The sequence below is a fragment of the Furipterus horrens genome, unplaced genomic scaffold (assembly GCF_987537825.1).
Source record: "Furipterus horrens unplaced genomic scaffold, mFurHor1.1.pri manual_scaffold_5, whole genome shotgun sequence".
Taxonomy (NCBI): Eukaryota; Metazoa; Chordata; class Mammalia; order Chiroptera; family Furipteridae; genus Furipterus; species Furipterus horrens.
Genome location: NW_028327175.1, coordinates 93,203,815 through 93,231,560, shown reverse-complemented (window position 1 = coordinate 93,231,560; position 27,746 = coordinate 93,203,815). Strand labels below are relative to the sequence as shown.

At 39.6% G+C, this 27,746-nt stretch overlaps 1 protein-coding gene and 1 pseudogene across 1 annotated transcript; both read left to right on the top strand.

Moving 5' to 3' along the window:
• The first annotated feature begins 568 nt into the window (after window positions 1-568).
• Window positions 569-25,812, top strand: TRIM4 (tripartite motif containing 4). Its single transcript, XM_090276701.1, has 6 exons — window positions 569-1,239; window positions 8,467-8,562; window positions 9,235-9,465; window positions 14,594-14,616; window positions 14,869-14,966; window positions 23,491-25,812. The coding sequence occupies exons 1-6, from the start codon at window positions 853-855 to the stop codon at window positions 24,075-24,077; spliced, it is 1,422 nt and encodes a 473-aa protein (XP_090132827.1). The 5' UTR covers window positions 569-852; the 3' UTR covers window positions 24,078-25,812.
• Window positions 18,483-18,796, top strand: LOC150008973 (NADH dehydrogenase [ubiquinone] 1 alpha subcomplex subunit 3 pseudogene; annotated as a pseudogene).
• Window positions 25,813-27,746: the final 1,934 nt, after the last annotated feature.

Below are 27,746 nucleotides of genomic sequence, written 5' to 3'. Positions count from 1 at the left end.
GTTATACGTTAAGAAAAGAAAAATAAAACCTGATGGACAAGTTAAATTCATTAGCGCCTTGGGGTTTAGTTGCACCAGCTGTGCTGGCACAGGCTAGTCGCTGCCCTGGGCGTCTCCCCAAATCTAGATTTCTTGCTTCCTCTCTAGGTTTCCCAGGGGGATTTTCCTCATCCTTACTGTTTTTAAAAAAATGTTATTAGACATTTATTCCCCCCTCCCCATCCTGACTTCACTACATAGTTTGTACCCCTGAACTATGCATTATTTACTTATGCTTGGTTTGGAACTTCATAGAACTGTAAACATACTTCAGCATTAGGTTCCTAAGAATCAATTAAGTTTTTACTTCAAGTTACAATATATTCATTTTCTTCTTTTTCCAGTTTTTATTTATTTTTTAAATCTTGTATTTTTTCCATTACCATTTAGCCCCCTTATACACCCCTCCCCTCAGCAACCACCACACTGTTGCCGTGTCCACCGAATCCTTTTTCCTTTTTGCTCCATCCCTCCACCTCCTAACCTCCCCCGCCCTCGCCCCTCAACTAGCTGCCATTCTGCGCTACATCTAGGAGTCTGCCCACATCTCCACTGTCGACGGGGAGGAACAGCCCACGTCCGGTCACGCCTGGTGTCCTGGCCTGGGGAGCCACGCACCGACACCCCGCGGCTCCAGAGCTGCAGCCCCGCCACACCCGTGCGGGGAAGGGCCGCCTCCCGGCCGCCGAGCCCTGGGACTAAGTCCCCAGGGCCGGAAGTGAGGCCGCGGGCTTCGCCTGCTATCCCGGAGCCTGCAGGCCACTCCCGCACCTCGCATCGGACCCGGCTCGGGCTCTGGAGAAGAGAAGCGTCATGGCTGCGGAGGACCTCCAGGAGGAGCTGACCTGCTCTGTCTGTCTGGAGTATTTCGAGGACCCGGTGTCCATAGAGTGCGGCCACAACTTCTGCCGTGGCTGCCTGCACCACAGCTCGGAACAGGGCGGCGGCCAGTTTCCCTGCCCCGAGTGCCGGCAGCTGTCGTCGCTCGCCGCACTGCGGCCCAACTGGGCCCTGGCCCGGCTGACTGAGAAGACGCGGCGCCGGGCTCCCGAGACCCACGGCCTGTGCGACCGCCACGGGGAGTCCCTGCGGCTCTTCTGCGAGGACGACCAACGGCCCGTGTGCTTGGTGTGCAGGGAGTCCCGGGAGCATCAGGACCACACCGTGGCGCCTGTCGACGAGGCCTTCCAGAGCTACCGGGTGAGTGGGCCGTTCGTGGGGGGCCTGTCAGTATTGCCTGGGAATGTTTACCATTTACTTAACTTTAATAAAAGAGCCACGAAGTGACTGCTAGTCCCAGTGGAAGCATGAAAATCCCCTTGAGGTTCAAAAACGTTATGCTACACGGGTCTTAGAGCCGAAGTTCAACCTGGGAGTGGGACGGGGCGGGGCAAGGCTCATCATCGCCACAGAACTTTCAAGGAGCTGGCTCTGGGGAGCTTCTAGTTGAAAACAAACGCACGGAGACGGTGTTGCTGTACCAGTGCTGTCCAATAGAAACATAGGGCAAACCACATGTATTAATTAAACATTTTTATTGGGGTAAAAAGAACAGGTGATGTTAATTTTTAATAATATATTTTATTTGACCTAATTATGCAAAATACTGTTTAACATTGTTATGAAGAATTATCAGTGAGATAGTTTACTTTTTTTTTTCACAGTAGGTCTTTAAAATCTGTGTGTACTTCATTTATAGCACACATCAATTCAAACTATCCACATTTCAGGTGCTCATGTGGCAATTGGATGTTGTATTGGACAATGCAGATCTATCCTATAGGTGTCATCGACAACTGATGATTTGGTAGAAGCATGGTGTGGATTGATGAGGCTAGATTTTGTTAATAGCTTCCTTCATCAGTTGGGAAAATCACTTAATGTAGATTATTTGTCCTATCTTGTGTGTTAGTTAAGATTCATTTAAATAAGTCAGTTTATCCTACTCTGCTCCAGCCACACTGGCCTTCTTGCTTTTGTTTCAGGGCTATTCTCTTTCTCTACCCATACCTTCCATCCTTTAGATCTTACTTGCTTTTAGTCTGAAGACCTTCCTTGATCATCCTTTCCAGAGTAGCCCTACCCCCTTCCATTACTGACGGTATAACTCCAGTGGTCTCCAATAGAATTGGTATCTAGTAAGTACTGCTGAATGCACTAATTTAATGATACAAGTTAAAGTGTTTTGTAAACTATAAAATGCTGTACAGTTTTATGAGCTGACTACAGACAGGAAACAGATGTAAAGCTGGACAATGAAGTATACTTTAAATCCTTCATTCAATAACATTTATTGATGCTTACTGTATGCCAGACATTGTTCTGGAATCTGGACATAAACCAGTGAGAAAGACATGGGCCTTGTCTTATAGGGTACATAAGCATGTACACCAGTAGTGTCAGTGTGTGAGAGTTACCCAAGTTTGTACCAAGTACACAGAAAATCTGAGGTCAGAGTGATCAGTGAGCGGTGAGGAATGGCTTCATAGAGGCATTAAAAATGAGTTCAATCTTGAAGGATGAGTATAGCAAGGGAGGGGAAAGGATATTCAAGCCAAGGGAACAGCATGTCAGTGTGGCGGTGTGGAATAGCATGTAGTATGTACAAGGACTGAAGGTTGTTTGGTACTTCTGGAGTGTAGAACGTGGGAGGGAGGATGGTGGGAGCGGAGGTTGAAGAAAGAGTTGAGGGCCATATCATGAAGGATCTTATTCATGGCTTTCTCTTTGCAGCAGTGGGGAGTCATTGAAGGATTGATTTAAAGGCAGGGAAGGATACCATCAGTTTTTTGTTTTAGAAAGATCACTTTGGTATCTATGTGAATGCAGACAACCAATTAGACTGCCATTGCATCATTTCAAGCAGTAGGCAGTAAGGGCCTGAATTTGTGCAGGTCAGGCATGATGGAGAAGAGGGGATTGATTCATTAGGAGCTGGAGTTGAATGACTTGGTGACTAATTGAACTTGGTAGGTGAGGAAGAGAGAGGAGTCTAGGATGGCAGTCCAGGTAAGAAAAAGGAGGCAAAAAGAGCAGCTTGGGAAATATCAGTGCTTAGTAAACCAGTAAAAGAGATTGAAAGGACCCATCAGAGAAATGGAAGAGAAAAGACATTTGTGGGTGAGGGTTGAGGCAAATAACGTGGATGGGTATGAAAGGGGAACATAGCCCTTAAATATTAAATCCTCAGCAAAATAATAATAGTAGTTATCAGTTATTGATTATTTGTGTACCATCCAGTTCTAAGCATTTTCCATACAGTAATTTTTTAATCCTCATAGCAGCCCTATTAGATGGATTTTATTATCCCCATTTTGCAGATGAGGCAACCGAGACACAGAGATGTGAGGTCACTGGCCCAAGGTCACAGAGCTAGAAAGTAGGAAAGTTGAAGTTGTGGTCCTCTAACTCCTAGTCTATTATACTATTCACTATGCTACATCTAATCTAGCCAACAAGACTTCTTGAAAGAGGTGAGATTTCAGGTTTAAAAAATATGTCCAACAGGTGGGGAGTGAGTAGGTAAGAATAATGTTGGGATGGATTGAATATCACAAGGTTGAACTGGGTGGTAGTTCAGGAGTCACATCATTAGGAGGAATTCCCTGGTATGTGACCTACTCTGCACCCTGTGTTCCTACCACCAGTTAGTTAGAAAAACATTAAGTTGCTCTTGGGTGGAGCTACCCGTTTCCAAGCATACCATCTCCAGCACATACTCAGATGAGTGGGCTGTGCCTTAAAAGTTGGGAGTTTCTAATCCCTGGAAAATATCCCCCATCCTGTGTCTACCCCTGAGCCCCACAAACAGTGTGCTAGATGCTTCCTCTCAGGATCTGAGCTCCTGAGTTCTGCATCCAAAAAATCACCTTTGATGAATTCCTATTCCACTCTGCTTGCTCTCTTTGGGCCACACCAGTGGCTCAGGATACACATTCGGAGGACCTGGGAGCATTTTAAAGAAATCTCATGCCAGGCTTACCCCTCCCCCAACCCTACCCTAGGCATTTTGATTCACTTGGTGGGGCCCTTGGTATCAGCATTGTTTAAAAGTTCTCTAGGTGATTCTAATGTACATACGGGATAGAGAACCATAGACCTACATTTAATACTTTCACAGATGGAAATCTCAAAAAGTCTTTTGGAACATAGTTGTTTTATTTAAGAGAATGAGGCATTGGTGGTGGAGGAGAAAAAGAGAACAGAGAAAGAGAAATAGCTTCATAAACTTGAGGGAGCAGATTATTTGCATGGAAAAGGCTTCCAAGCACTGCTTTTTTTATCACTGTGTCAGTATTTAGTATGTTGATCCTCGAAGCTACTCTCTCCATTGCTGTTAATTCATTTAACAAATAATTCTTAAACATCCGTTTTGTGTCAGGCACTGTACTACAGCACCAGTCATAGCACTGGGAATACAACAGTGAACAAGATAGGTAAAGACTGTTTTCATGGATCACGTAGTCTAGTTGGGGTGGGAGTAGGGGTTAGACAATAGACAGACAAATAAATGAAATAATCACAGACTGTTATATACTGTGAAAGAAATAATGTGCCATGCCAGAGAAGTAACAGGGTAGCTTTCTCTGAGGAGATGACATCTCAGTTGAGACTTGATGGATGAAAAGGAGCCTGCCATCCGAGGAACTATGGGAAGAACATTCCAGGCAGTGGAGAGCAAGTGAAAAGGTGCTGAAGCTGGGAAGAGCTGGACATACTTATGGAACAAGGTCTAGGCACCTGGAGCATCATGAGTGAGAAGAAAAGCAGCATAAAATGGGTAGGAAGATGTAGGTTAGGGTGGGGTTATATCAGGCCATTATGGGTGTTTGAATTTTCCTGGTGATTCGTAAAGCCTATGGAGTCTTAAGCAAGGTAGTGATGTGATCTGATTGGTTTTTAGAAAGATTATTCTGGCTGCTTTGTGGATATTGGATGAGGGAAGGACAAGATTGGAAGTACAAAACCAGTCATGGGGTTATTATATATGTCCAGACGAGATGATGGTGACTCGAACTAAAGGGTGACAATGGGGACAGTAAGTGCGCTGATTCGATGTTTATTTTGGAGATACATCTGCTTGGATTGAATGCAGAGGTTACAGTGACTGAAATGTACAGAATGTAAGAGCAGTGTTGGTATTTAAGAGACCATCTAATCGACTTGTCTTCAGCTTCAACCCAGGAAATGTGTGAGGCTGACTTCCTCAGATACGGAACTAGTTTGTGAGGATCTAGTTTGAAATTCATATCTTATTTAAAGTTTAATGTTATTTGAACTACATGATCACAAGCAGAAAATATTTTCATTCTGTAAGTGTATGTACTTTTATTATATATATGGTCTTATATACAATTTTCTGATGTTAAATGAAGAGAAAATGCTTTAAAAAAAGCCCCCCAAACTAGCCGGCTTTGATATGCTTGGTGTTGCTCTCCTGCCATCTCCTGGCAGTTTCTGTTATTGCAGGGAGGGAGTTTTCTAATCTCCCCAAAGGGTTCGCAAGTTTACTCAGGGACCCTATTTATATACCAATTGTGGCAAGATTCGGAAAGATTTAGTTAGAGTCTTGGGTAACAGAACCAACCATGCAGGATAATGCATACATACTAGAATAATTAAAAACTTTAAAAGATTATTTATTTATTTTTTCATTATCAAACAGAAGTGAAAACTTAAAAAAAAGTCTTGGTCATATTCAAAGGAGCTGTTTATCTCATTACAAACCTCATGTGTACATCAGATTTGACAGTGATCACAAAGTGGCTGTTGTATAATTGAATAAAGGAATAAAATTATTTGAGATAATTACTTAGTTTACTGAGGAGCAGGATTATATACCTATTTAAGTGAACAACTAGGGGTAATAAATAGATTTTATAATGCTAGAAAACACTGTTAGAAAGTAGCTCAGATAATTTTGTGATATATAACAGAACTATATAAATTCATTTATAAACCAATATTATTTTCAACATTTTACTATGCAATTTTCAAACATACATCAAAGTTGGAAGAATTTTATAATAACTATACCCACATCTGGATTCTGCCATTAACATTTTATTCTACTTATCACTTATCTATTCATCTGTGTACATTCTTTCTGCATCCATCAATTCTTTTCTTTTGACGCGTTTTAAAGTTAATTGCAGACAGTACACTTCCTCCCATATTTTAGTGTGCCTGTCATTAATCAGAGTTAACATTTGTTTATGGTACTTTTTGAGGCAAAATTTAATACAATTGAATACACATATCTTAAGTGCAAATTTGCTGAGCTTTGACAAATGTACACTTCCAAGCTGTACTCAAGAGAAAGTACATTACCATCACCCCAGGTAGCTCCTTCATGCTTTTTCGCAGTTAGTCTCTGCTCCCTCCCCCTACCCAATGCAACTACCTTTTCTGGGTTTTTTTGTTTTTCCACCAAAGATTAGTTTTGCCTGTAAATGGAATCATATAGTCTGTACTCTTCTATATAGGCTCCTTATGCTCAGCACATTGATTTTGAAATTCATCCATTTGTACCTATCAGTACTGTTACTTTTGACTGCTGAGTAGTATTCCTCATAGGACCATACCTCAGTTTGTTTATCCATCTCCCTATTAATAGCTACCTGGGCTGTTTATAGTTTTTGGCTCTTCTGAATGAAGCTGTTATGAATATTCTCATACAGGTCTTTTTGTAGACATGTTTTAATTTTTCCTGGGATAAGGGGTAGAATTGCTGGACTCTAGGATTAATGTATGTTTAGTTTTATGCTAGAACTTTTTCTGAAGTGCTTGTACCATTTCACATACCCACCAATATTGTGTGAGTTCTGGTTGCCCCATGTCCCGCCAACTTTGGTGTTGTGTTTTAAATGATCTAACTTTAAGCATTGCCATTTATAAATGATTGGAAGAAAAGTGATACCTGTTAGTTTTTATTATTCCCCTAGGTAAGAATTAAAAAATTAATTATACTAATTTCTTTGTTCTATTCATTTCTTTTTTTTTCTTGTTTTTTATTTTGACATACATGCAGACTTACAGAAAATTGCCCTAGACCATTCTTCAGCATTTGACAGTTTTCACCAGTTTTTAATTTAAATATTCTTTTCTTTCATGTATAAGAAACCATTATCTCATGGTTTTTCACCAACCACTCGTTGCAGCTTCTCTGCATGATTTTCATTCTCTGCAGACCCCTTATAGTTGTTTCCAGTATTAGCTTTAACCCTTTTTTTTTTCTATTCTGTAGAATTAGACTGGGTGATTTTACTCACACCCATGGGCTTCAACTGCTACCTGTGCTCTAACCCTTAAATCTGCTTCTGCAGCTTACGTCTCTTTCTTGACTCTTAACTGCAAACTATATCTATCCACTTGGATGTCCTGCAAATATCCACACTCAGTTTATTCAAGTTGAATTAATTTTCTTTCCTTCCATTTACATACTGCTCATCCTCCTATGTTTTCTAACTTGGTGAATAACCTACAATCCATCTAGTTACTCAAGCCAGAACCCAGGGGTAAATCTGGACTCCTCCTTTCTGCAGCCATTTGGTCTCTAACCTGCCTGCTCTGTCTCCAAGGTCAGGTCTGACCTTCTGCTCTCAGGTGCTTCGCCTCTGCAGCCCACTTGGGTAATGCTGACTGACTTGTTTTATTTTTTAATAGCTTATTTGGGTTTTTAAACTACAGAATGGCATATGCCTCTTGTAGAAATTCAAACAAAACAAATTTATAAAATTTCTAGTCTCCCCTCCTCATGCCCCCAACTTTCAAACCATTTCTATCCTCTGGTAATAACCAGTGTTAACAATGCTTTGGTGTAAATCTTCCCATATTTTCCTTCTATTCGAACACATACACACATTCTTTGCAAAACAGAATTATAAAATACTGTTGTTTTATAGGTTAGTTTTAACTTAATATAACATGTCAGTATAGAGAGAGCTGCCTGAAATTGATGTAGAATATCAATATACCATAATTTAGTTAATAATTTCCCATTGATAATGAAAATGCTGCAGTGAACATCCCTGTATATATTCATTATTTTAGATAGTGTTTTGTTGCATAGATTACTAGAAGTAGGATTATGCACATTTTAAATTTTGTTAAATCTTGCCAGTGCCCTTCAAAAAGATGGCAACTTTATACTTTCCTACTATTATGGTGCCAGAGGCTTTTTCCCTTGCCATACTAGGTATTTATTAATCCTCTAACAATTTTTAGTTTTTGCCAGTTTAATAGGCAAACTCTATATAGTGTTGTGACTATTTAAGACCAGAATATTTTTTATTCTGAAGATGCCCTGTGACCGTCTTCAACATTTTCTTGATATCATTTTCTATTTGGATTAGGTGGCTTTTAGCTCTTGACCAAAGAAGATGCTTGGAAAGATGATTTCTCTCTGATATGTGTTTCTGCTGACAGGAGAAACTTCTTAAGACTCAATGTAGTCTAACGGCCAAGATGGAGAAAGCCAAGCATTTACAGGACATGGACGCGAAGAATGCTGCAGAGTGGAAGGTAACCGCAGAAGTGTTTGGACATTTCTTGCCTCTGAGGCCATTTCAGTCTGCAGCTGCTTATGTAATTCACTGGGAGGAGCTTGTAGGATGCCATCAGTTGTCAGGCCCCTTGCAGATAAGGTGACAGAATGGAAAGTATGTGTCTGTCCCTGCAGACCTGTGAGTTCCATATACTTCATCCTCCTTTCTACTTTAAAGTAGTGCCCCTTTCCTACTTTTTCCTAAGGTTGGAATTGGTTTGGGTCCATGACATTGCAGAAAGTAGATTGACTGCTTTCAGAGATGCTAATCTAGTTGGGAGGCATGATATGTGTGTGCACACACGCATATCAAAAGATTTAACAAGACTGAACAGTACGTATTCAGAAGACTAACCTAAATAGTAGATGTGAACATCCTTTTTAGTTTAGAAGGTATACAAAGAAGGCATTGCTAGCAATAGTAGAGACTCAGATGTTACAAAGAATTGAATTACTACTATAAAGACAAGTTTAAAGATATCAAGTAAGTGTAAATAGAGTAGTGGAAATTTGTGGGAGCTGGGCAGGAGCTTTTCTGGAGGAGGTGTTTAAAATGGAAGGACCATGGATTATTGGGGAGTCATGTGCAAAGAGTTTAGGAATAAGGACTAGACAGAAATAAGGACCGAGCAGATCTCTTGTGGCTCTAGGACAAGATGAAGAATCAGCAATTGAGAGTCAGTGCAGAGTTTGCAAAGCTGCACCACTTCCTGGATGATGAAGAGCAGCTGTTTCTCCGAAGGTTTAGCGAAGAAGAAGAAGAGACAAAGAAGAAACAGGCTGAGAACACATTAAGACTCAATCAAATAATCACTTCCTTGAAGGAGCTCATCTTAGAGGTTGAGAAGAAGAACCAGAGTTCAATCCTGGAGTTGCTTCAGGTGAGACAGGCGGAGGGGAGGTTAGTTAACAACACTAACTGAACTCTCTTGTCTTTAGAGCTGTATGTCTTTCTTAGTGAGTGGGTTTAATAGAAGAAATGTTTTCTCTCTGTTGATGACTATATTACTGCTGTCATTATACAATGAAAGAATCAAAGATTTACTACTCAAAGGAAATTAATGTAAAAGGTAGGTATGATTCTCTTGGCCTAATAGTTTATCTAAGATCTGAAGCACATCTAAGACTTGTATTTGTCTCATTTACACATTTGTACAGGGTGGGGCAAAAGTAGATTTACAGTTCTTATGGAAAATAATACAATAATAAATAATACAAGAATAAATTCTGTGTTTTGCATACTCACAACTGTACTTCTGCCCCACTCTGTAGTTACCAGCAAACAAAAGGGTAAATACACGTATAAATGAGCTAAGCATGCCAGTTCAAGAAGGGGGGAAGAGAGCTACAGAGCAAAACCAAAAAGTAGTAAGGAAAAAAAATAATGATAAGAGCAGATAATGATTTCAACTGTAGCATTATTTGTAGTGGTAATGGTATTGGGGACAATCTGGGTATCCATTACTGAAAGAGGGACTGGCAAAAAGTGGACATGGATTAGGTGTATACATAGCAACAGGAATAGATCTTAAAAAGAGAATGCTTAAGGAAAAAAGCAAGAGACAGAGTCCATCAAGAACTCTTTAATTCACAGCATAAATTAAAAATACATACCTAAGCAATACTATGTATTTTGCAGGGACACATTCAAATAAAAAAATAATTAAGCTCAACAGACTTTTTTTTTTTATCTTTAGTGTTTCTGTGTTTTCTAAGAAGAATGGAAGTGAGTTGTGAGCTAAAAGTGAAGGAATAAGTAAAAAACAACAGGATGGGAAGATAAATAGATCAGTAAAATAAATTCTAAGAGGCTTTGAGATTCTATTCTGTGATCTACTTCCATCTTCTTTAATCATTTGTCTGACCTCACACTTGCGTTGGCTGATACACTTTTTTAAAAGCATTCTAGATGTTAAATCTGTATTTTTAAGTGTTTGAACGTGTTATTTCAGAGATTCTGCTAGAGTATATGTTTGGATATGTGATTGGAACTTCATCGCACAAGCAAGTTGTAAAAGTTCTAGACAATTCTTGGAAATCATTACATTTAGATACCATACGTATATTTAAGCTATGCTTTCATCTTTATTTTTATTATTTTTATTTTTTTCAAGATATATTAAAATTTTATATTTTCTGGTTATTCAATTACAGTTGTCCCATTTTTCCCCCATTGCTCCCCGCTCCCAGCCCACCCCTTCTCCCACAATCATATCCCTCCCCGTTGTCCATGTCCATGAGTCATTCATATACGTTCCTTGACTAGACCCTTCCCTTACTTATCCCCCTTCTCTCCCTCCTCCCTCCCCCCTACTGACTACTATTCTAGTCTTTGCCTATTTAGTTCGTTTGTTTGTGTTGCTCTTTAGTTTCCTGTATTGGGTGATATCATATGGTATTTTGCTTTCTTTACCTGGCTTATTTCACTAAGCATAATTCTCTCTAGTTCCATCCATGTTGTCGCAAATGGCAGGAGTTCCTTCTTTCTTTCTGCTACATAGTATTCCATTTTGTAGATGTACCACAGTTTTTTGATCCACTCATCTACAGATGGGCACTTAGGCTGTTTCCAGCACTTAGCTATTGTAAACAGGGCTGCTATGAACATAGGGGTGCATAAGTTTTTTTGAATTATGGTTTTAGGATTTTTTGGGTATAATCCTAGCAGTGGAATCACTGGTTCAAATGGCAGTTCCATTTTTAGTTTTTTGAGGTAATTCCATACTGTTTTCCATAGTGGCTGCACCAGTCTGCATTCCCACCAACAGTGCAGTAGGGTTCCCGTTTCTCCACATCCTCGCCAGCACTTGTTGTTTGTTGTATGCTTTCATCTTTATGTGTTGCTTAACTGTGTCCACAGATTTTGACAATATTTTTATTGTTATAGTAAAATAAACATGTTTAAAAAAATTTTAAGTATAAAATTCAGAGAAAGATATAGACATCATAAGCTTGAAAAATTATCATAAAGTGACCCACCCATGTAACCATCACCCAAGTCAAGAAGCACAACATGAGTAGCATCCCAGAAGCCCTCCTCATGCCCTCAATCAACATCCCTTCCCTCCTCCTTAAAGCTAGTCTCCTTTCAGACTTCTCACACTGTTTTGTTTTGCCTGTTTTTGAAGAAGATTCTTTCAGTATGCACTCTTTTGGTGTCTGGCTTCTTTTGCTCAACATTATATTTCTGAGATTAATCCATATTGTTGTAGGTAGCAGTAGATGATTTGTTTTCATCACTGCATAGCAGGATGCAAGCAATGTTTAGAGACACTTTTAGCTGTCACAACTCAGAGGTGGTTATTAGTAGCATCTAGGTGTAGAGGCCATGGATGCTGCACGCACAGAACATTCTGCCCCTTCAGCTCCCAGCAAAGACTCATCCAGCCCAAAGTGCTGATGTTGAAAAACCTGCTGTGTAGTATGTCATCCCTTGGTATCCATGCAGGAATCCCACCCCTGTAGGTACCAGTATTCATGGATGCTCAACTCCCTATTATAAAACGGCAAAGTATTTGCATACATGCACAGCCTCTGCTCCATTTATTGCTTTTCACTGGTTGTTGGAATTTAAACAGTAACAGCTATTTGGCAGCTGGGAGACTTGCTAGAACAGGGGTCCTACCTGCAGCATCTACATTTAAGGGTAGAAGATGCAGCTCAGGGAGAGAAGGATGTTAATAAGAACGTGGCAGCCCTGGATGGTGTGGCTCAGTGGGATTGAGTGCCAGCCTGTGAACCAAAGGGTCACCGGTTTGATTCCCAGTCAGGGCAAATGCTTGGGTTGCAGGCCAGGTCCCCAGTTGGGGGTGCACGAGACACAACCACATATTGATGTTTCTCTCCCTCTCTTTCTCCCTCCCTCTCCCTCTCTAAAAATAAATAAATAAAGTCTTTTAAAACAAAAGAACATGACAGCCTCCTGTATACTTAAATCATTTACAGATTACTTATAATACCTAATATAATGTAAATAGTTGTTATACTGTATTTTTTAGGGAATGATAACAAGAAAAAATGTAAATGTTTAGTACAGATATAACCATGGTAGGTCTAACTACATAGTCAGCAAAAATTTAACATATTTTCTAGTCTTTTCATCTGCATCCATAGATACAACCAACTGCAGATAAACCATGGATACAGACAGGGTGAAAGTATTCCATTATATCAATATATGAAACATATTATTCATTTTGCCTTTAGCAAAATTTGAGTTGTTTCCAGTGTTTACTGTTACAAAAAAACAGTTTTGAACATTTCTTTTTTGGTACACATATGTGTACATCTTCTGTCAGTTATGCACCAGTGAGAGCAATTCCTGGTCATGGAAGTTGTACCAGTTTACACCATAGCTAGCAATGTGTGAGAGATCCAGTTCTCTATATCCTCATCAGTACTTAGAATTGTCAGCCCTGGCTGGTTTGGCTCAGTGGATTGAGCGTCGGCCTGCGAGCTAAGTGTCGCTGGTTCGATCTTCCAGTCAGGGCACATCAGAGAAGGAAAACTCTGACTCCAAAAAACCTCCGCTGCCTTGCGGCATACCTCTTCAGGGGAAAGGCTAAGGGAGTAAACCCCGACAGAAAATCCGGAGCCGGAGTCCCTAAGGCGGTTTGACGTTGTAGTCAACACCGGCAACTCCTGCGGCGCACCTGAAGCCAAGCTGTATCGACTCCGTCTTTCCCTTGGGCCCTTCAGCTGCGAAGAGAGGGGGGGTCTGCTGCATGGGCAACAGCAGACCCTCCATATCACCCTGCCCAGGCTCTGTAGCTTCAGCTTCACTGGAGAGGACACTTCAGCGTCATCGTAAGATGTCGATTCAACACGGGAGGAGACAGATACCGTGTCACTCCCGAGTCGGACTGCACAGCCATTCTCGGCGGTGCAGATAGACTCTTAAGAAGCTACACCATCGTCTCTCGAGACGGACGGCTGCCGACAACTTAGAATTGTCAGTTCTTTAATTTTAGTCATCCTAAATGATGTGTAATGTTACCTCATGACCTTACTCAGCACCTCTTCCCTTCTCCTGAAATGTAGATGGCATTTGATAAATAATGAGGTTGAGTCCTTTTTCAAATGATAATTAACCATTTTTATATATTCCTTTAAAAAAACAACAGCTTCCTTGAGATATAATATATCTATTTTAAGTGTATAATTGAGTGGTATTTATAATTTTATCAGGTTGTGCAATCTTTACCACAGTCCAGTTTTAGAGCATTTCCATAAGATCCCTTTGTGTTTGTTTATAATTAATCTCTGTTCTTAACCCCAGCCTCAGACCACCTACTTTCTGACGCTATAGATTTTCCTTTCTTGAATATATCACACAATCATACAATATGTGGTCTTTTGTGTATGTATTTCATCTAGTGTAATGTTTTTGAGGTTCATTCACATTGTAGCATATATTAATATTACATTTCTTTTTAAATTCCTGAATAGTATTCCATTGTAGAACGTGCCACATTTTGTTCTTTTTACCAGTTGGTGGGCATTTGGGTTGTGTTCACCTTTTGGCTTTTATGAATGATGCTGCTATGAACTTTGTTTGCCAATCTTCATGTGGACATATGTTTTAATTTCTCTTGGGTAGATAGTAGGAACAGAGGCGCTGAGCTGTGTGGTGTATTTATATTGAACTTTTTAAGAAACTGCCAAACTCTTTTCCAAAGTGGCTGAACCATTGTATATTCCCACCACCTTCTGACCAACATTTGTTATTGTCTGATTGAAAGGGAATAGGTGGAGAAGTTAGCAAGAGCAGGAAAGAGTTAATGTCATAATGCTAAAGGAGGAAGAATAAGATTTAAAGGAAAGGATTGACCGACATTGTCAGATGGTACAGAGGGCTCACGAGAAAAAACTACATTGTGTCAAGTTATTGCTGAGATCATATGTGACATAAACAAAAGTAACTGACAGAAAAATACCTGCTCACAAATTTGAGCACCAGATCTCAAGAGAAAGGTACATAACTTACTTATTTCTTTCTTCTTTTAACAGAATCCAAAAGATCTTTTGACCAGGTATGAACTTCTTCTCTCCTGTGGGGGATAGCGCAGAAAAGTAAAGTAAAGATACAGCTTCAGCGGAGGGGAAACAAGGCCATGCTCCATAGATGAATAAGGGGTCTATGGAGAAGGAATTCTATTCACCTTTGCAAGGAGGAATAGAAGAGAAGTTGTCTAAGCTTTGGGCTTGGAACCTTCACATGGGGGTTGAGGTCTTAGTGGCTCTAGTTGTCTATTAAGAGGACCTGCCTTCTGTACTTTTTTTAGGAGTGAGAACCAGGATGTAAACTATTCCCTTGAAGTTCCAGAGGTGAAGATACAGTGCCATGTACCAATGATGAAGGAAATGCTAAAGCGATTCCAAGGTGAGCAGAATTTCTAGGAGCTGGAGCTCCTTGCAAGTCTTTGATATAAGAGAACAGATAGAGATAAGTGTGGAAAGGAATGAGGATACAGTGTATGCAGCTAATGGGAGGGTCAGGAAAAACGGTAACTACTTAGGAATAAATGGATATATGCTTCATTCGAGAAACAGTTATTTAACATGTATTATGTGTTATAAGGCACCAGTGATACAAAAAGAAAAAGAGCTATTCCTTCTAACAATTCATAAGCAAATTGGGGACACAAACACATATCATTGTAATATTGTGGGATTCAGTGTATTGGTAATATGAATAAAATATTACAGAAGTACAAGGAAGAGCTCTGATAGGGGGTGAAGCAAGGAAGTGTTCACATCAGAGCTGACAGTTCTGGGATTTGAAGGATGAATAGAAGCTTACCATATGGAGAAAGGGAGTGTACCCTTCCAAGCAGAGGTAGCAGCATGAGCTAAAGGTATGGCGAAAATGGAGTGGAGGACTAAACTGTAAGGCAGGAGCTGATGCTGAGAAGATTAGTGTAGGAAACGCTGAAGACAAACTTAGTAGATCTCTAGGGAAGTTAACAAGGCATGTACATGTTGTAAAAGCTATGCAGGCAATTCTCATACACATCCCTGATTAAGAACCATGTTTTGAGCCCCTGCCAGGTGGTTGGTTGAAACATCCTGTACACCAAAAGGCTGCGGGTTGGATTTCTGGTCAGGACACATACCTAGGTTGTGGGTTCAATCCCTGGTCAAGGCGTGTGTGGGAGGCAGCCAATCGATGTTTCTCTTTCACATTGATGTTTCTCCCTTTCCCTTTCTCTCTTTAAAAATCAAACATATCCTTGGGTGAGGATTGAAAAAAAAAAAAAAGACCACCATGTTGTGAATATCCCTTTCTGGCTAAAATGAAGTAACAGGTACTTTTTCCTGAAACTGTTTTAGTTGATTAAAAATAAAAGAACAAAAAACAAACCCAAACATACACAGTACTAGAAACAACAGTGTTTAAAACACTAGGCATCAGGCAGTGAAGGTCAATAATCCCTGAGGAATGTGAAACAGATGAGAAGAGCCCTGTGATTAATCTAGCTTGTAGCCTTGGGAGAGTTTTCAGGCCATCTTAGAGAGGGTTCAGAGAGGTGGAGTCAAGTAGACTCCCTGAGATGAGCAATGGAACTGGGAGTCCAGGGAGAACAAAAAAAGTGAGTTTGCAGAGTACTGGAGAGGAGAGAGCTGTACAGAGAGAGAACCCTGATGATCTACAGAGGCACCCCCTGAGTATCAGCAGAGTACCTATCCACATATGCTTATGAAGAACTACCTGTGGTTGAGGAAGTTTCCAAAATGATTATAAGGAACAGTTCCTCGTGCTCAGCTGGGAGCAACGCCTGTTTCTACCAGCCAGACTGGAACACTCTTAATTCATGGGGTACTGGATAGAGTGCTCAGGAAACTCTTTCCTCATTAGTGGGGAATAATTAACTACACTGATTAGTGCTTTGGACCTACCTTACAAACCATGAAAGAAGACTCCAAATGATCAACTTATTCCATAGTAACTGCATCCTAGGATGAGCTAAAGAAGACTGATAGAAAATTTAAAAAATAAGTATGTACTTGACAATTTAAGTGCACAATGTTTCACATCTAATCAAAGATCACCAGGCATACAAAAAGGTAGGAAAACATGACCCATAATGAGAATAATCAATCAAAACTAACCCAGAACTGGCCAGAATAAACATAGGAGGACATTAATACAGTTATTATAACTGTTCTGTAATAGGCATATAGAGATATAAAAAAGACATGGAAGATATTTTTAAAATCCAAGATCAAAGTTCTAGAGATGAATACTACTGTGACTGAGATGAAGGCTACACTGCTTTGGATAAATAAGGTGATTAGAGATTACAGAAGAATAGATTAACAAACTTGAAAATGGAGCAGGGGAAACTTTGCAAAATGAAACGCACAGAAAAATACTTTAAAAATGGAAAAAAGCATCAGTGAACTGTGGGACAATTACATGCAGTGTTATATGTGGTAGTTACGGTCCTTGAAGGAGAGGAGTGGGATGGGATGAAACAAAAGTATTTGAAGAAATGATGGCCCCAAAATTTCCAAATTATTGAAAACTATAAGTACACAGATCCAATAATTCAACAAACCCTAAGCAAAAGAAATATGATAAAAACTACATCAAAACCAGTGATGAAAGAAAAATTTAAATGTAACAGGATAAAAAGAATATGTTACAGGGGAACAAAGATAAAGGTGTCATCCCGTTTCTCATTGGAAACAATGTAAGTGAGCAAAATCTTTAAAGGACTGAAAGAAAAAACCTAGAATTAAAAGATTGCCTGAAATGATGATAATATAATGTAAATGTGTGTGTGTGTATGTTAATTATCATTAAAAGTTAACAGTGATGGTTAATTTATGTGTTAACTTGACTGGACCACAGGATGCCCAGATATTTAGTCAAACATTATTTTGGTGGTTGTTGTGAGTGTTTTGGATGAAATGAACATTTAAATTGGGAAACTTGAATAAGACAGATTGTCCTCCATAATATTGGTGGTGCTCATCAAATTACTTGAAGGCCTTACCAGAACAAAGGGCTGGATCACCTCTCCCTGCTCCCAGAGCAAGAGGGAAGTGCCTTTGGACTTCATCTGCAGCTTGGGCTCTTCCTGCCTAATGGCCTTTAAACTGGAACATCAGTTTCCCCTGGGTCTTGAGCCTGCTCACACACAGCAGATTGGAACTTGACAGTCACCATATTCATGTGAGCCAATACCTTATAATTTCTCTATGTGTGCACACACATCCTATTTGTTATTTCTCCTGAGAAGCCTGACTAATACAGTAGTTGAATGTTTAAACAGACAGACAAAAAATAATTGTGGAGTTTGTAACATATTACAAGTAAAATACACAACAACAATAGCATGAATGTTGGGGGGGAGAATGGAAATATATTATTATACGGTTATTATATGTGAGGTGGTATAGTATTAGTTGAAGCTAGATTCTGATAGGCCTCAAAACAAACACTAAAACAGAGTTAAAACAAAGGCGATAAATTGGAATCATAAACAATACTTGATAAAGAAGAAAGCAGAAAAAGGAACAAATAGAAAACATATTGGAGATATCACACTACCTGATAGTCAAACTATACTACAAGGCCATAGTAATCAAAACAGCACGATACAGCCCTGGCTGCTGTGGCTCAATGGATTGAGCTTCGGTCTGCGAGCCAAGTGTCGCTGGTTCGATTCCCAGTCAGGGTACATTACTGGGTTGCACGTCAGGTCCCCAGTTGGGGGTGCATGAGAGACGTCAGGTCCCCAGTTGGGGGTGCATGAGAGGCAGCCACACAGTGATGTTTCTCTCCCTCTGTTTCTCCTTTCCCCTCTCTCTAAAAATAAATAAGTAAACAAACAAATTTAAAAAAATAAGTAAAAAAAAAAACAAAACAGGCTGCCACTGCCGCCGCTGCCGCCGCTGCCGCCGAGACCAAGATGGCTGGGAGACTCGCCGCCTTCCTCAGAAATGCCTGGGCCAAGGAGCCGGTGCTGGTCGCGTCCTTCTCCATCGCGGGCCTCGCTGTAACTGTGCCCTTCTTCAGCCCCTACACCAAGTACGCCGCCATGATCAACAAGGCCACACCCTGCAACTACCCAGTGCCCGTCCGAGATGATGGGAACATGCCTGACGTGCCCAGCCACCCCCAGGATCCGTAGGGCCCAAGCCTGGAGTGGCTGAAGAAACTGTGAACACCTCCACTGACCGGAAGGAGATCCCCTCCCCTGTGGCCCCCAATAAAAATGTGAAAACCAAAAAAAACAACAAACAAAAAAACAGAAAAAAACCCAGCATGATACTGGCATGAAAACAGACATATAGATCAATGGAATAGAACAGGGAGCCCAGAAATAAACCCAGGCCTGTATGGGCAATTAAAATTTCATAAAGTAGATGAATATTCAATGGGGTCAAGACAGTCTACTCGATAAATGGTGTTGGGAATATTGGACATGAAAAAAAAGAAACTAGACAGCCTTCTTGCACCGTATACAAGAATAAACTTTAAATAGATTAAAGCTTTAAATGTAAGATGTGAAACCATAAAAATCCTATAAGAAAACATAGGCAGTGAAATTTCTGGCATCTCTCTTAGTGACATTTTTCCCCCCTGATATATCTGCTCAGGCAAGGAAAACAAAAGAAAAAAAATGAACAAATGGGACTACATCAAACAAAAGTTTTTTCACAACAAAGGAAACAATAGAACGGGAAACCTACTGAATGGGAGAAAATATTTGCAAATAATACATCTTTTAAGGGATGATACCCAAAATTTATAAGGAACTCATACAACTCAATGCATAAATAAATAACCCAAACAATCCAATTAAAAAGTGGACAGAGGACTCGAATAGACATTTCTACAAAGAAGACATACAGATGGCCAATAGTTATATGAAAACATGCTCAGTGTCACTAATTGTTAGAGAGATGCAAATTAAAACCACAGTGAGATATCATCTATACCTGTCAAAATGGTTATCAATAAATCAAAGAACAGCAAGTGTTCGCGAGGATGTGGAGAAAAGAAAACTTTCATGCATTGTTGGTGGGAATGCAGACTGTTGCTTTGGAAAACCGTGGACGGTCCTCAAAAAATTAAAAATGGAACTGCTTTAGGACCCAGTGATTCCACTTCTGGGTATATATCCAAAGAAACCAAAAATACTAAAATGAAAGAATATATGTCTCCCTATGTTCATTACAGCATTATTTATAATAGCCAGGATTTGGAAGCAACCAAAGTGCCCACCAGTAGACAAGTGGATAAAAAAGTGGTGGTACATATATACAATGGAATATTACTTGGCCAGAAAAAGAATGAAATTTTACCAGTTGAAACAGCATGAATGGACCTAGAGAGTATTATGCTGAGAGGAATAAGTCACTCAGAGAAAGACAAATACCATTAGATTTCACTTATATATGGAATCTAAAGAACACAATAAATGAATAAACAAAATTGAAACAGGCTCACAGACACAGAGAATAGAGTGATGGTTGCCACAGGGGAGGGTGTTGGGGACTGGGTGAAAAGGTGAAGGGATTAAGAAGTACAAATTAATAGTTACAAAATAGTCATGAGGATGTAAAGTACCATAGGGAATATAGTAAATAATGTAGTAATAACTGTATGGTGCCAGGTGGGTACTGGAATATCAGGGAAGACTTTGTAAAGTATATGATTATTTAACCACTATGCTGCACACCTGAAACTAATACAAAATAATACTGAGTGTCAACTGTAATTGAAAAGTAAAATTAAAAGAAAATATATAGCAAGATGATAATCATATTAAATATAAATTGTCTGCCCTGGCTGGGTGGCTCAGTTAGTTGGAGTGTTATTGCATACACCAAATAGGTTGCAGGTTTGATTCCTGGTTGGCATATATCTGGGTTGCAGGTCGAACCCCAGTCAGGGCGTGTTCAAGAGGCAATCAGGAGGTGATCGATCAATGTTTCTTCTTTAATGTTTCTCTCTATCTCTGCCTCTCCTTCTCTCTCAAATCAATAAACATATGCTTGGATGAGGATTGAAAAATATGTATATATATAAATTTATATATATAAATTGTCTGCATATCCTAATTAAAAGATGGAGATTAATTGGATTGGATAAAAAAGCAAGACTCAACTATAATTTTCAAGACATGCACTAAATATAAAGACCCATATATGTTAAAAGTAAAACAATGGAAAATATATTACATGCTAACATTAGTCAAAAGAAATCTGGTATGACTATTAATATCAAAGATTTCAGGGCAAAGAATATTATTAGAAATTTTAAAAAGTTATTTCCTAATGATGAAGGGGTTAATTCATCAGGAGGACATAAGAGTTCTAAATATTTACACACCTAATAACACCTTCAAAATATATTAAGCCAAAACTAATAGAGCTGCAAGGAGGAATAGACTAATGTACAATTTTAGCTGGAGTTTTTAATACTTTTTCTCAATAATTTTTAGAAAAGTAGGCAGAAAATCAGCAAGGATATAGTAGGTTTGAAGACCACTAGTAACCAACTTTACCTCACTGATATAAATAGAACACCAGAATACACATTTTAAAAAAGTGTGCATGGAGCCCTGGCTGGATGGCTCCATTGGTTGGAGCATCGTCCCATACACAAAAAGGGTGCAGGTTCAATTCCTGGTCAGAGCACTTACATAGGTTGTGGGTTTGACCCCCTGTTGGGATGTGCACGGGAGGTAACTGATGGATGTTTCTCTCTCACATTGATGCTGCTGTTCTCTCCCTCCCTCTGTCCCTTCCCCCTCCCTCCCTCCCTCCCTCTCTCTCTAAAATCAATATATATATATCCTATGTGAGGATTTGAGGGAAAAAAAATGTACATGGGACCTTTTTACTAGATAGAACAAGGTAGGCTGTAAAACAAATCTCGTTAAATTTAAAAGAATTTAAACTATATACAGTATGTTTTCTGACCATAATGCATTTAAGTTAGGTGTCAGTAACAAAAATATCCTTGGAAAATTCCCAGATGTTAGGAAACTAAATAACAAACTTCTTGATAACCTGAGAATTAAAGGAGAAATCAAAAGGGAAGTAGAAAGGATTACTTTGAACTGAATGAAAAGGAAAACACAACATATCAGAATTTGTGGGAAGCAGCTAAAGCAATCCTTAAGGAGAAATTTATAGCACTAACTTGTATTAAAAAAGAAGAAAATTCTCAAGTCAGTGACCAGTTTCCACCTTAAGACACTGGAAAAAGAAGACAAAATAAAGCAAGTAATCAAAGGAATGGAAATAGACATCAATACAATAGAATACAGAAAAATAGCAGGAAAATTAATAAAACCAAAAGCTGCTTTTTGGAGAAGATTGATTTTATTAATAAACTATAGCCAGAATGACCAGAAAAAAACAGAAGACACCTATTACTAACATCAAGAATGAGAGGCTAGACCTGAAACCTATATAATTTTATTAACCAATGTCACCCCAATAGTCAATAAAAAAAGAGTAAGAGAGGCAACATCACTACAGACTCTACAGATATTAATAGGATAATAAGTGACTATTATGAGCAACTTTATGCTGATAAATTTGACAATGCACAATAGGTAAAGTAGACAAAGTCCTCAAAAGACACAAATGACCAAAGCTTACTTAAGAATAAATAGATAACTGGAACAACTTAATTTCTATTAAAGATATTGGTGTTATAATTAAAAATCTGCCCATGGCCTCACTAGTGAATTCACCAAATATGTAAGAAATATCTATTCTCAAATAACTCTTGCAAAAAAAAAAATTGAAAGAGAATATTTCCCCATTCATTCTATGAGGCCTGCATCACCAAAATCTAAGATGTTACAAGAGAACTATATATAGATCAGTGTTTCCCAGGAACATAGAATAATTCTAAAAATTTTAGCAGATTGAATTCAGTAATATATTAAAAGGATACTACATCACAACCAAATGGGATTTATCCCAGAAAAGCAGGGTTGGTTTAATATTTGCAAAACAAATGTAATTTACCACTTAACAAACTAAAAAAAGGAAAACTGATCAATTCAGTAGATGCAGAAAAAGCTTGTGACAAAACCTGACATCCATTCCTGATTTTAAAAAAGAAGACAAACTAGAGAGACATGGAGAATTGGCGGGGAGAGAATTTGGAGGCAGGGAGGCCAGGGAGGATGTTTTAGACAGAGTTAAAGTGAGAGATGCTGAAGAGGTCTGGGTAAAGATAGTGGCAGTGGGAATGGAGAGGAGGAAAAGAACCTGACATATTTTAGAGATAGTATTGATAGGACTTAAGTGACTAGTTAGCCATTGAAGGTCAGAAGGAAAGAAGAACCTCAAGATATCAAAGTGTGAGAGTTGGGTAGAGGTGATGTTCTTCCACCTTAGAGAACATAGAAGACAACGAAGGCTACATTTATGGGGGGACAAGTCCCAAGTAGGTGGGAGGGGACTTAGGATAATGAGTCCTGTTTTGAGTTTTCTGTTGGGGGTCTGTGGAGATGCCCAGTGAACAACTGGAACAAGAGAGAGAAACCTTGTTAACGATGACATCCATGTGTACCTGGATGAAGAACCAGCTAGTCAATAGCCTTGATCTAGTTCTGAGTCAACAAGTCAGAATTTGTTAATGTTTCTCCAAATTTTATGCTGATTGTGAAGAGTTAGAGCCATGAACTAATGAGCTCCCCATTTTCTAGGTCTTAGTCTTTTAGAGCAAAAGGAAAATGAGGATTTCAGGTTGCTACAGGCCATACTATGGCCCACTAGGCCCACCTGATGAATAGTTGAGAGGCAATGAGGAGGCTTATCCCTGACAGTACTGGCTAGGAGGAGAAGGATGGAACTGAAGTTGGAAAAGGAGGGCTGGTGGTAAGCTCATGTGTTACTTATCTCAGCTCTCATTTTCTCTGCAGTGGCTATCAGTTTAGCTGAAGACACAGCTCATCCCAAACTTGTCTTCTCCCAGGAAGGGAGGTATGTGAAAAACGGAGCATCAGCTGGTTCTTGGCCAGTATTTTCTACAGCATGGAACTACTATACTGCATGGAGGAATCCTCAGCAGACCACACACTCAGTAAAGAGATTTCAACACTTACCCTGTGTTTTGGGAAAAAATGTTTTCACTTCAGGGAAACATTACTGGGAAGCTGAGATCCAAGGTAGCCTGATGATTGCTGTTGGGGTGTGTCGGGAGGGCATCCTGGGCATTGTTGACTATTCAGAAATATCCCCTGCGGTGGGCATCTGGGCTATTTATTGGAGTTCCAGTTGCTATTGCCCCCTAACTGGTATCCCTGTAATTTCCGCCTGTCCAGAGCCAGGTCTTAAACGGGTGGGAGTTTTCCTAGATTACGAGGCTGGGGATGTTTCATTCTACAATGCTGTGGATGGAGTGCACTTACACACTTTTTCTTGTTCTTTTGTCTCACATCTCCAACCGTTTTTTTGTTTGAGCCCATTAGCATCTTTAGTCCTCCCACCAGTGACTGGTGGGAAATGAGGCTCTTCTTTCCTTGCCCAAGAATCCTGACCTATATGCCAGCCCAGGAACATCCATCCTCTTCTTTCACTTTATACATAATTGATCCTTGGCAGTATATCAGTACTATTCAGTCAGACTCCAGTTTCGTGTTTTGTTTAACTCCCTGTATGTTCTGTGCTCAGACAGATATGGCAGACCCTGTTGTTGCCTTCCCAGTAGCCATTTGCCCCACTTTTCTACTTTTTTTCTGGTTCTTTCTAATTGAACTGTTTGGTATGTGCTTCAAGAGAAACAGTCCCATGTGAGGTAATTCTGGCCAATAAGATAGGATGGGAAATTTTCCAAGGTGGGGAACCTTTCTGGGGAATGCTTTTGTAGCTTCTAAAAAGAGGGATTCGGGAAGACACAGCCCCTTTTCTAACCTTAGCAGCTGTATGGGAACTGAGGAAAGTCCAGTAACAGTGGAAAGGAAGAAGAAACATGGTCTTTGTTGGCAGCGTTAAACTGTTGGAATTTTCCTAATTCCCTACTTCTCATTATATGAGATTATTGCTCCCTTTTTGTTTAAGGCAGTTTTAATTGCATTTTGGTTAGTTGCAGTCTGAAGTATCCTAACTGTTGCTGTAGGCACATAGCATGGACATCCCACAGTTTAGGCTTATGTCACTTTTTCTGAAACTTGAAAAATTTATAGAATCCAAATTCAATTTAGTTGCATTAATCTGCTTTCCAGTGAGTGCTGATATCCCTCACTTTTCTGGATCAGAAAACTGAGACAGTCCTCCATTTCTCTGCCCATGCTTTTACTCTTCTTCACCTGACCAGGTCTCAGCCTTCAGTCTTCATTGTGCTGTCCCTTTGTCAATTTCATATATTATATATACAATTTTATGAATATATTGAAAATGTTGAAAAAAACTTAAGTATTTACACTGTGCTAGCCTCTTTACATAATGCTTTCATGTGAATCTTGTAACAGCTTGGTGAGATGGAAATTAAAATGCTATTTTTACAAGTGAGAAAACAAATCTTCAGAGTAACTCACCCATTATTACTTAACTGGCAAGTTGGGAGTGTTGGGATTAAATTCAAATCTGTTTGAGGTGGAGGGCTATACTTTTTTCTACTTTACTTTTATTTGTAAGTATTTATTGAATGCAGATTGTGGGTCAGCCTCATCTTTGTTTATTTTCATGTTTTTATCCTATGTATATGTTTTTTTCATTTGACCTTTCTACTCTTGATTGTACACAAGAGGATTGTGAAAGTTACTTGATAGTTATTTTAAAAATAATGATTGTTTTTCTTTATAAAAGCTGTGCATTTATTGTAGAAAATTTGGAATGGATAAAAAGTGTAAAGAAAATTAAAGTCATCAATAATCCCACCATTACTAAAGTTTTACTGTTTCCTCCTAGACTTGCAGTAAATTTTCCCGCAGTGATTTAACAAGGCTTCTTTCAAAACTTCCAGCCCTCTCCCTAACCCTTCTTTCCCTCTCTGTGTCTCAGCCCGTTCTGGCTTGTCTTTCTATTCAGCCAGAGCAACCCCCTCATTCAGTGATTTCTGCTTCGTTTTCCTTACCTCTTCAAGATACTTGCTGTTATGAGTTGAATGTGTCCTCTAAAAAGATATGTTGAAATGCTACCTGTGAGTATGACCCTATTGGGAAACTAAGATGAGGTCATTAGGTTGGGACTAATCCAGCATCACTGGTATCCTTATAATTAGAGGGAAATTTGTATATACATACAAACATGTTACAGAACCCCTGGGCTGCTCCAGTTGAAAACAAACCCGCGGGCTCTTTAGTTAGGGGCCCGATTGCCCGCCGCCAAAATGATAACTCTCAATACCAGAGTTTAGTGAAAAGAAAAAGAATAGTTTATTTAACAGTTATATAGATTTAGTTATTTGCGGATTTCTGTTGTTAAGTCTTATGTTCTTTAAAACACCCATAAACACATATCCTTGCCTCCCCCCTACCAAACCAGGCTAGTTTTAGAAAAGTCAGAGAAACCCTTTCCCCACTTTCCAAACACAGTTCAGCTTTACCAGTAGCTGCCAATCATTCAATCCTGATTGGGGAGACCTCGTCTGTGTTATGGGGTCCACCAGCTTTTAATCCAGAACCTCATGGATTCTCAGCCTTCTTGTAAACTGTATAGTTAGTCCTTTTGTAATCCGCACAGTCCGCCTTAACCTTAGTTAAATCCGCACAGTCTGCCTAAAATGTCTGCCGCTTATTTTTTAAATCCCTGACTACATCCTCTGATGTAGTGGGTGCGGTAACCAGTTCTGACCATTCACAGAACCTTACGCAGGTTCTGTGTGCTTTCTCCATACCATCCCCTGGTTCAAGACTCCTCCCATCTACCTGAGGCTTTGGATGCATTAAAGCCATTTTGCATAAAAAAAGACACTAGCCACCGGCCTCAGGCATGTGGAGGCATTCTGAAAAGCTGCTTCCTTCTCCCCATCCCCCAGCTGCAAACTCTGGGGTTTTTTGGAACACCCCTGTTTCTGTAACAAACATACACACATGGAAATGCTACGTGAAGATATGGAAGAGGATTATCACAAGCCAAGGAATGCCTGAAGCTGCTAGAAGATGGGAAAGGTAAGGAAGAATCCTCTAGAAGCTTCTGAGAGAGCATGGCCGTACCAACACTTTAATTTCAGACTTCTGGCCTCCAGAACTGTGAGACAATAAATTCTGTGGTTTTAAGACAATCAGTTTGTGGTACTTTTAAGTGGGAGTTAATAGATTCCGTCAGGACTCAACTTACCAGTACCTTTCCTCCACTCTTCCTTCTGGGCTGCTGAACCAGGACGATTGATTCTGCTGTAAAGTCTTGCTCTGATTTCAAGAGGTCTCTTTGAGCTGCTTGGTAAACAAACTTTACTTTTTTTTATCCCTTGACTTCCTTTTATATCTCTGGTGGCAGTGATTGCAAACTTTTTCTTTTCTCAAGCTTTTATGAGCTGTCTATCATACCACTCTAGCAGAGGTAATTTTACCTCGACCCATCTTAGGTTTTCAGATGGGATTCTAACAAAGATTAACAAGAGAAAAACAGTTTGTTAACACATGCAGCACACATCACACAGGAGAAATGAAGAGTAGCTCAAATAGATGGCTTAGCATTCTGGCTTACACAATATCTTCAACAAAGGACAATAAATTTGTGGAGAAATGACAATTCAAAGGAAAGCAGTTTCAGCCTTCCAAAGGTGGCAGACTGCGGGAGGGTAAATATATGTGAGGAAACTAATGTAGTACTTTGCAGATTCCTCTGGTGCTGTTGTTACAGAACCCCTGGGCTGCTCCAATTGAAAACAAACCCACGGGCTCTTTAGTTAGGGGCCCGATTGCCTGCCGCCAAAATTACAACTCTCAATACCAGAGTTTAGTGAAAAGAAAAAGAATTGTTTTTTTAACAGTTATATAGATTTAGTTATTTGCGGATTTCTGTTGTTAAGTCTTATATTCTTTAAAACACCCATAAACACATATCCTTGCCTCGCCCCTACCAAACCAGGCTAGTTTTAGAAAAGTTAGAGAAATCGTTTCCCTACTTTCTAAACACAGTTCAGCTTTACTAGTAGCTGCCAATCATTCAATTCTGATTGGGGAGACCTTGTCTGTGTTATGGGGTCCACCAGCTTTTAATCCAGAACCTCGTG

Coding starts and splice junctions, on each gene's coding strand:
- TRIM4 (XM_090276701.1), top strand. CDS start 853: ATGGCTGCGGAGGACCTCCAGGAGGAGCTGACCTGCTCTGTCTGTCTG. Junction 8,563..9,234: donor AGAATGCTGCAGAGTGGAAG/GTAACCGCAGAA, acceptor TTGTGGCTCTAG/GACAAGATGAAGAATCAGCA. Junction 14,967..23,490: donor AATGCTAAAGCGATTCCAAG/GTGAGCAGAATT, acceptor TTTTCTCTGCAG/TGGCTATCAGTTTAGCTGAA.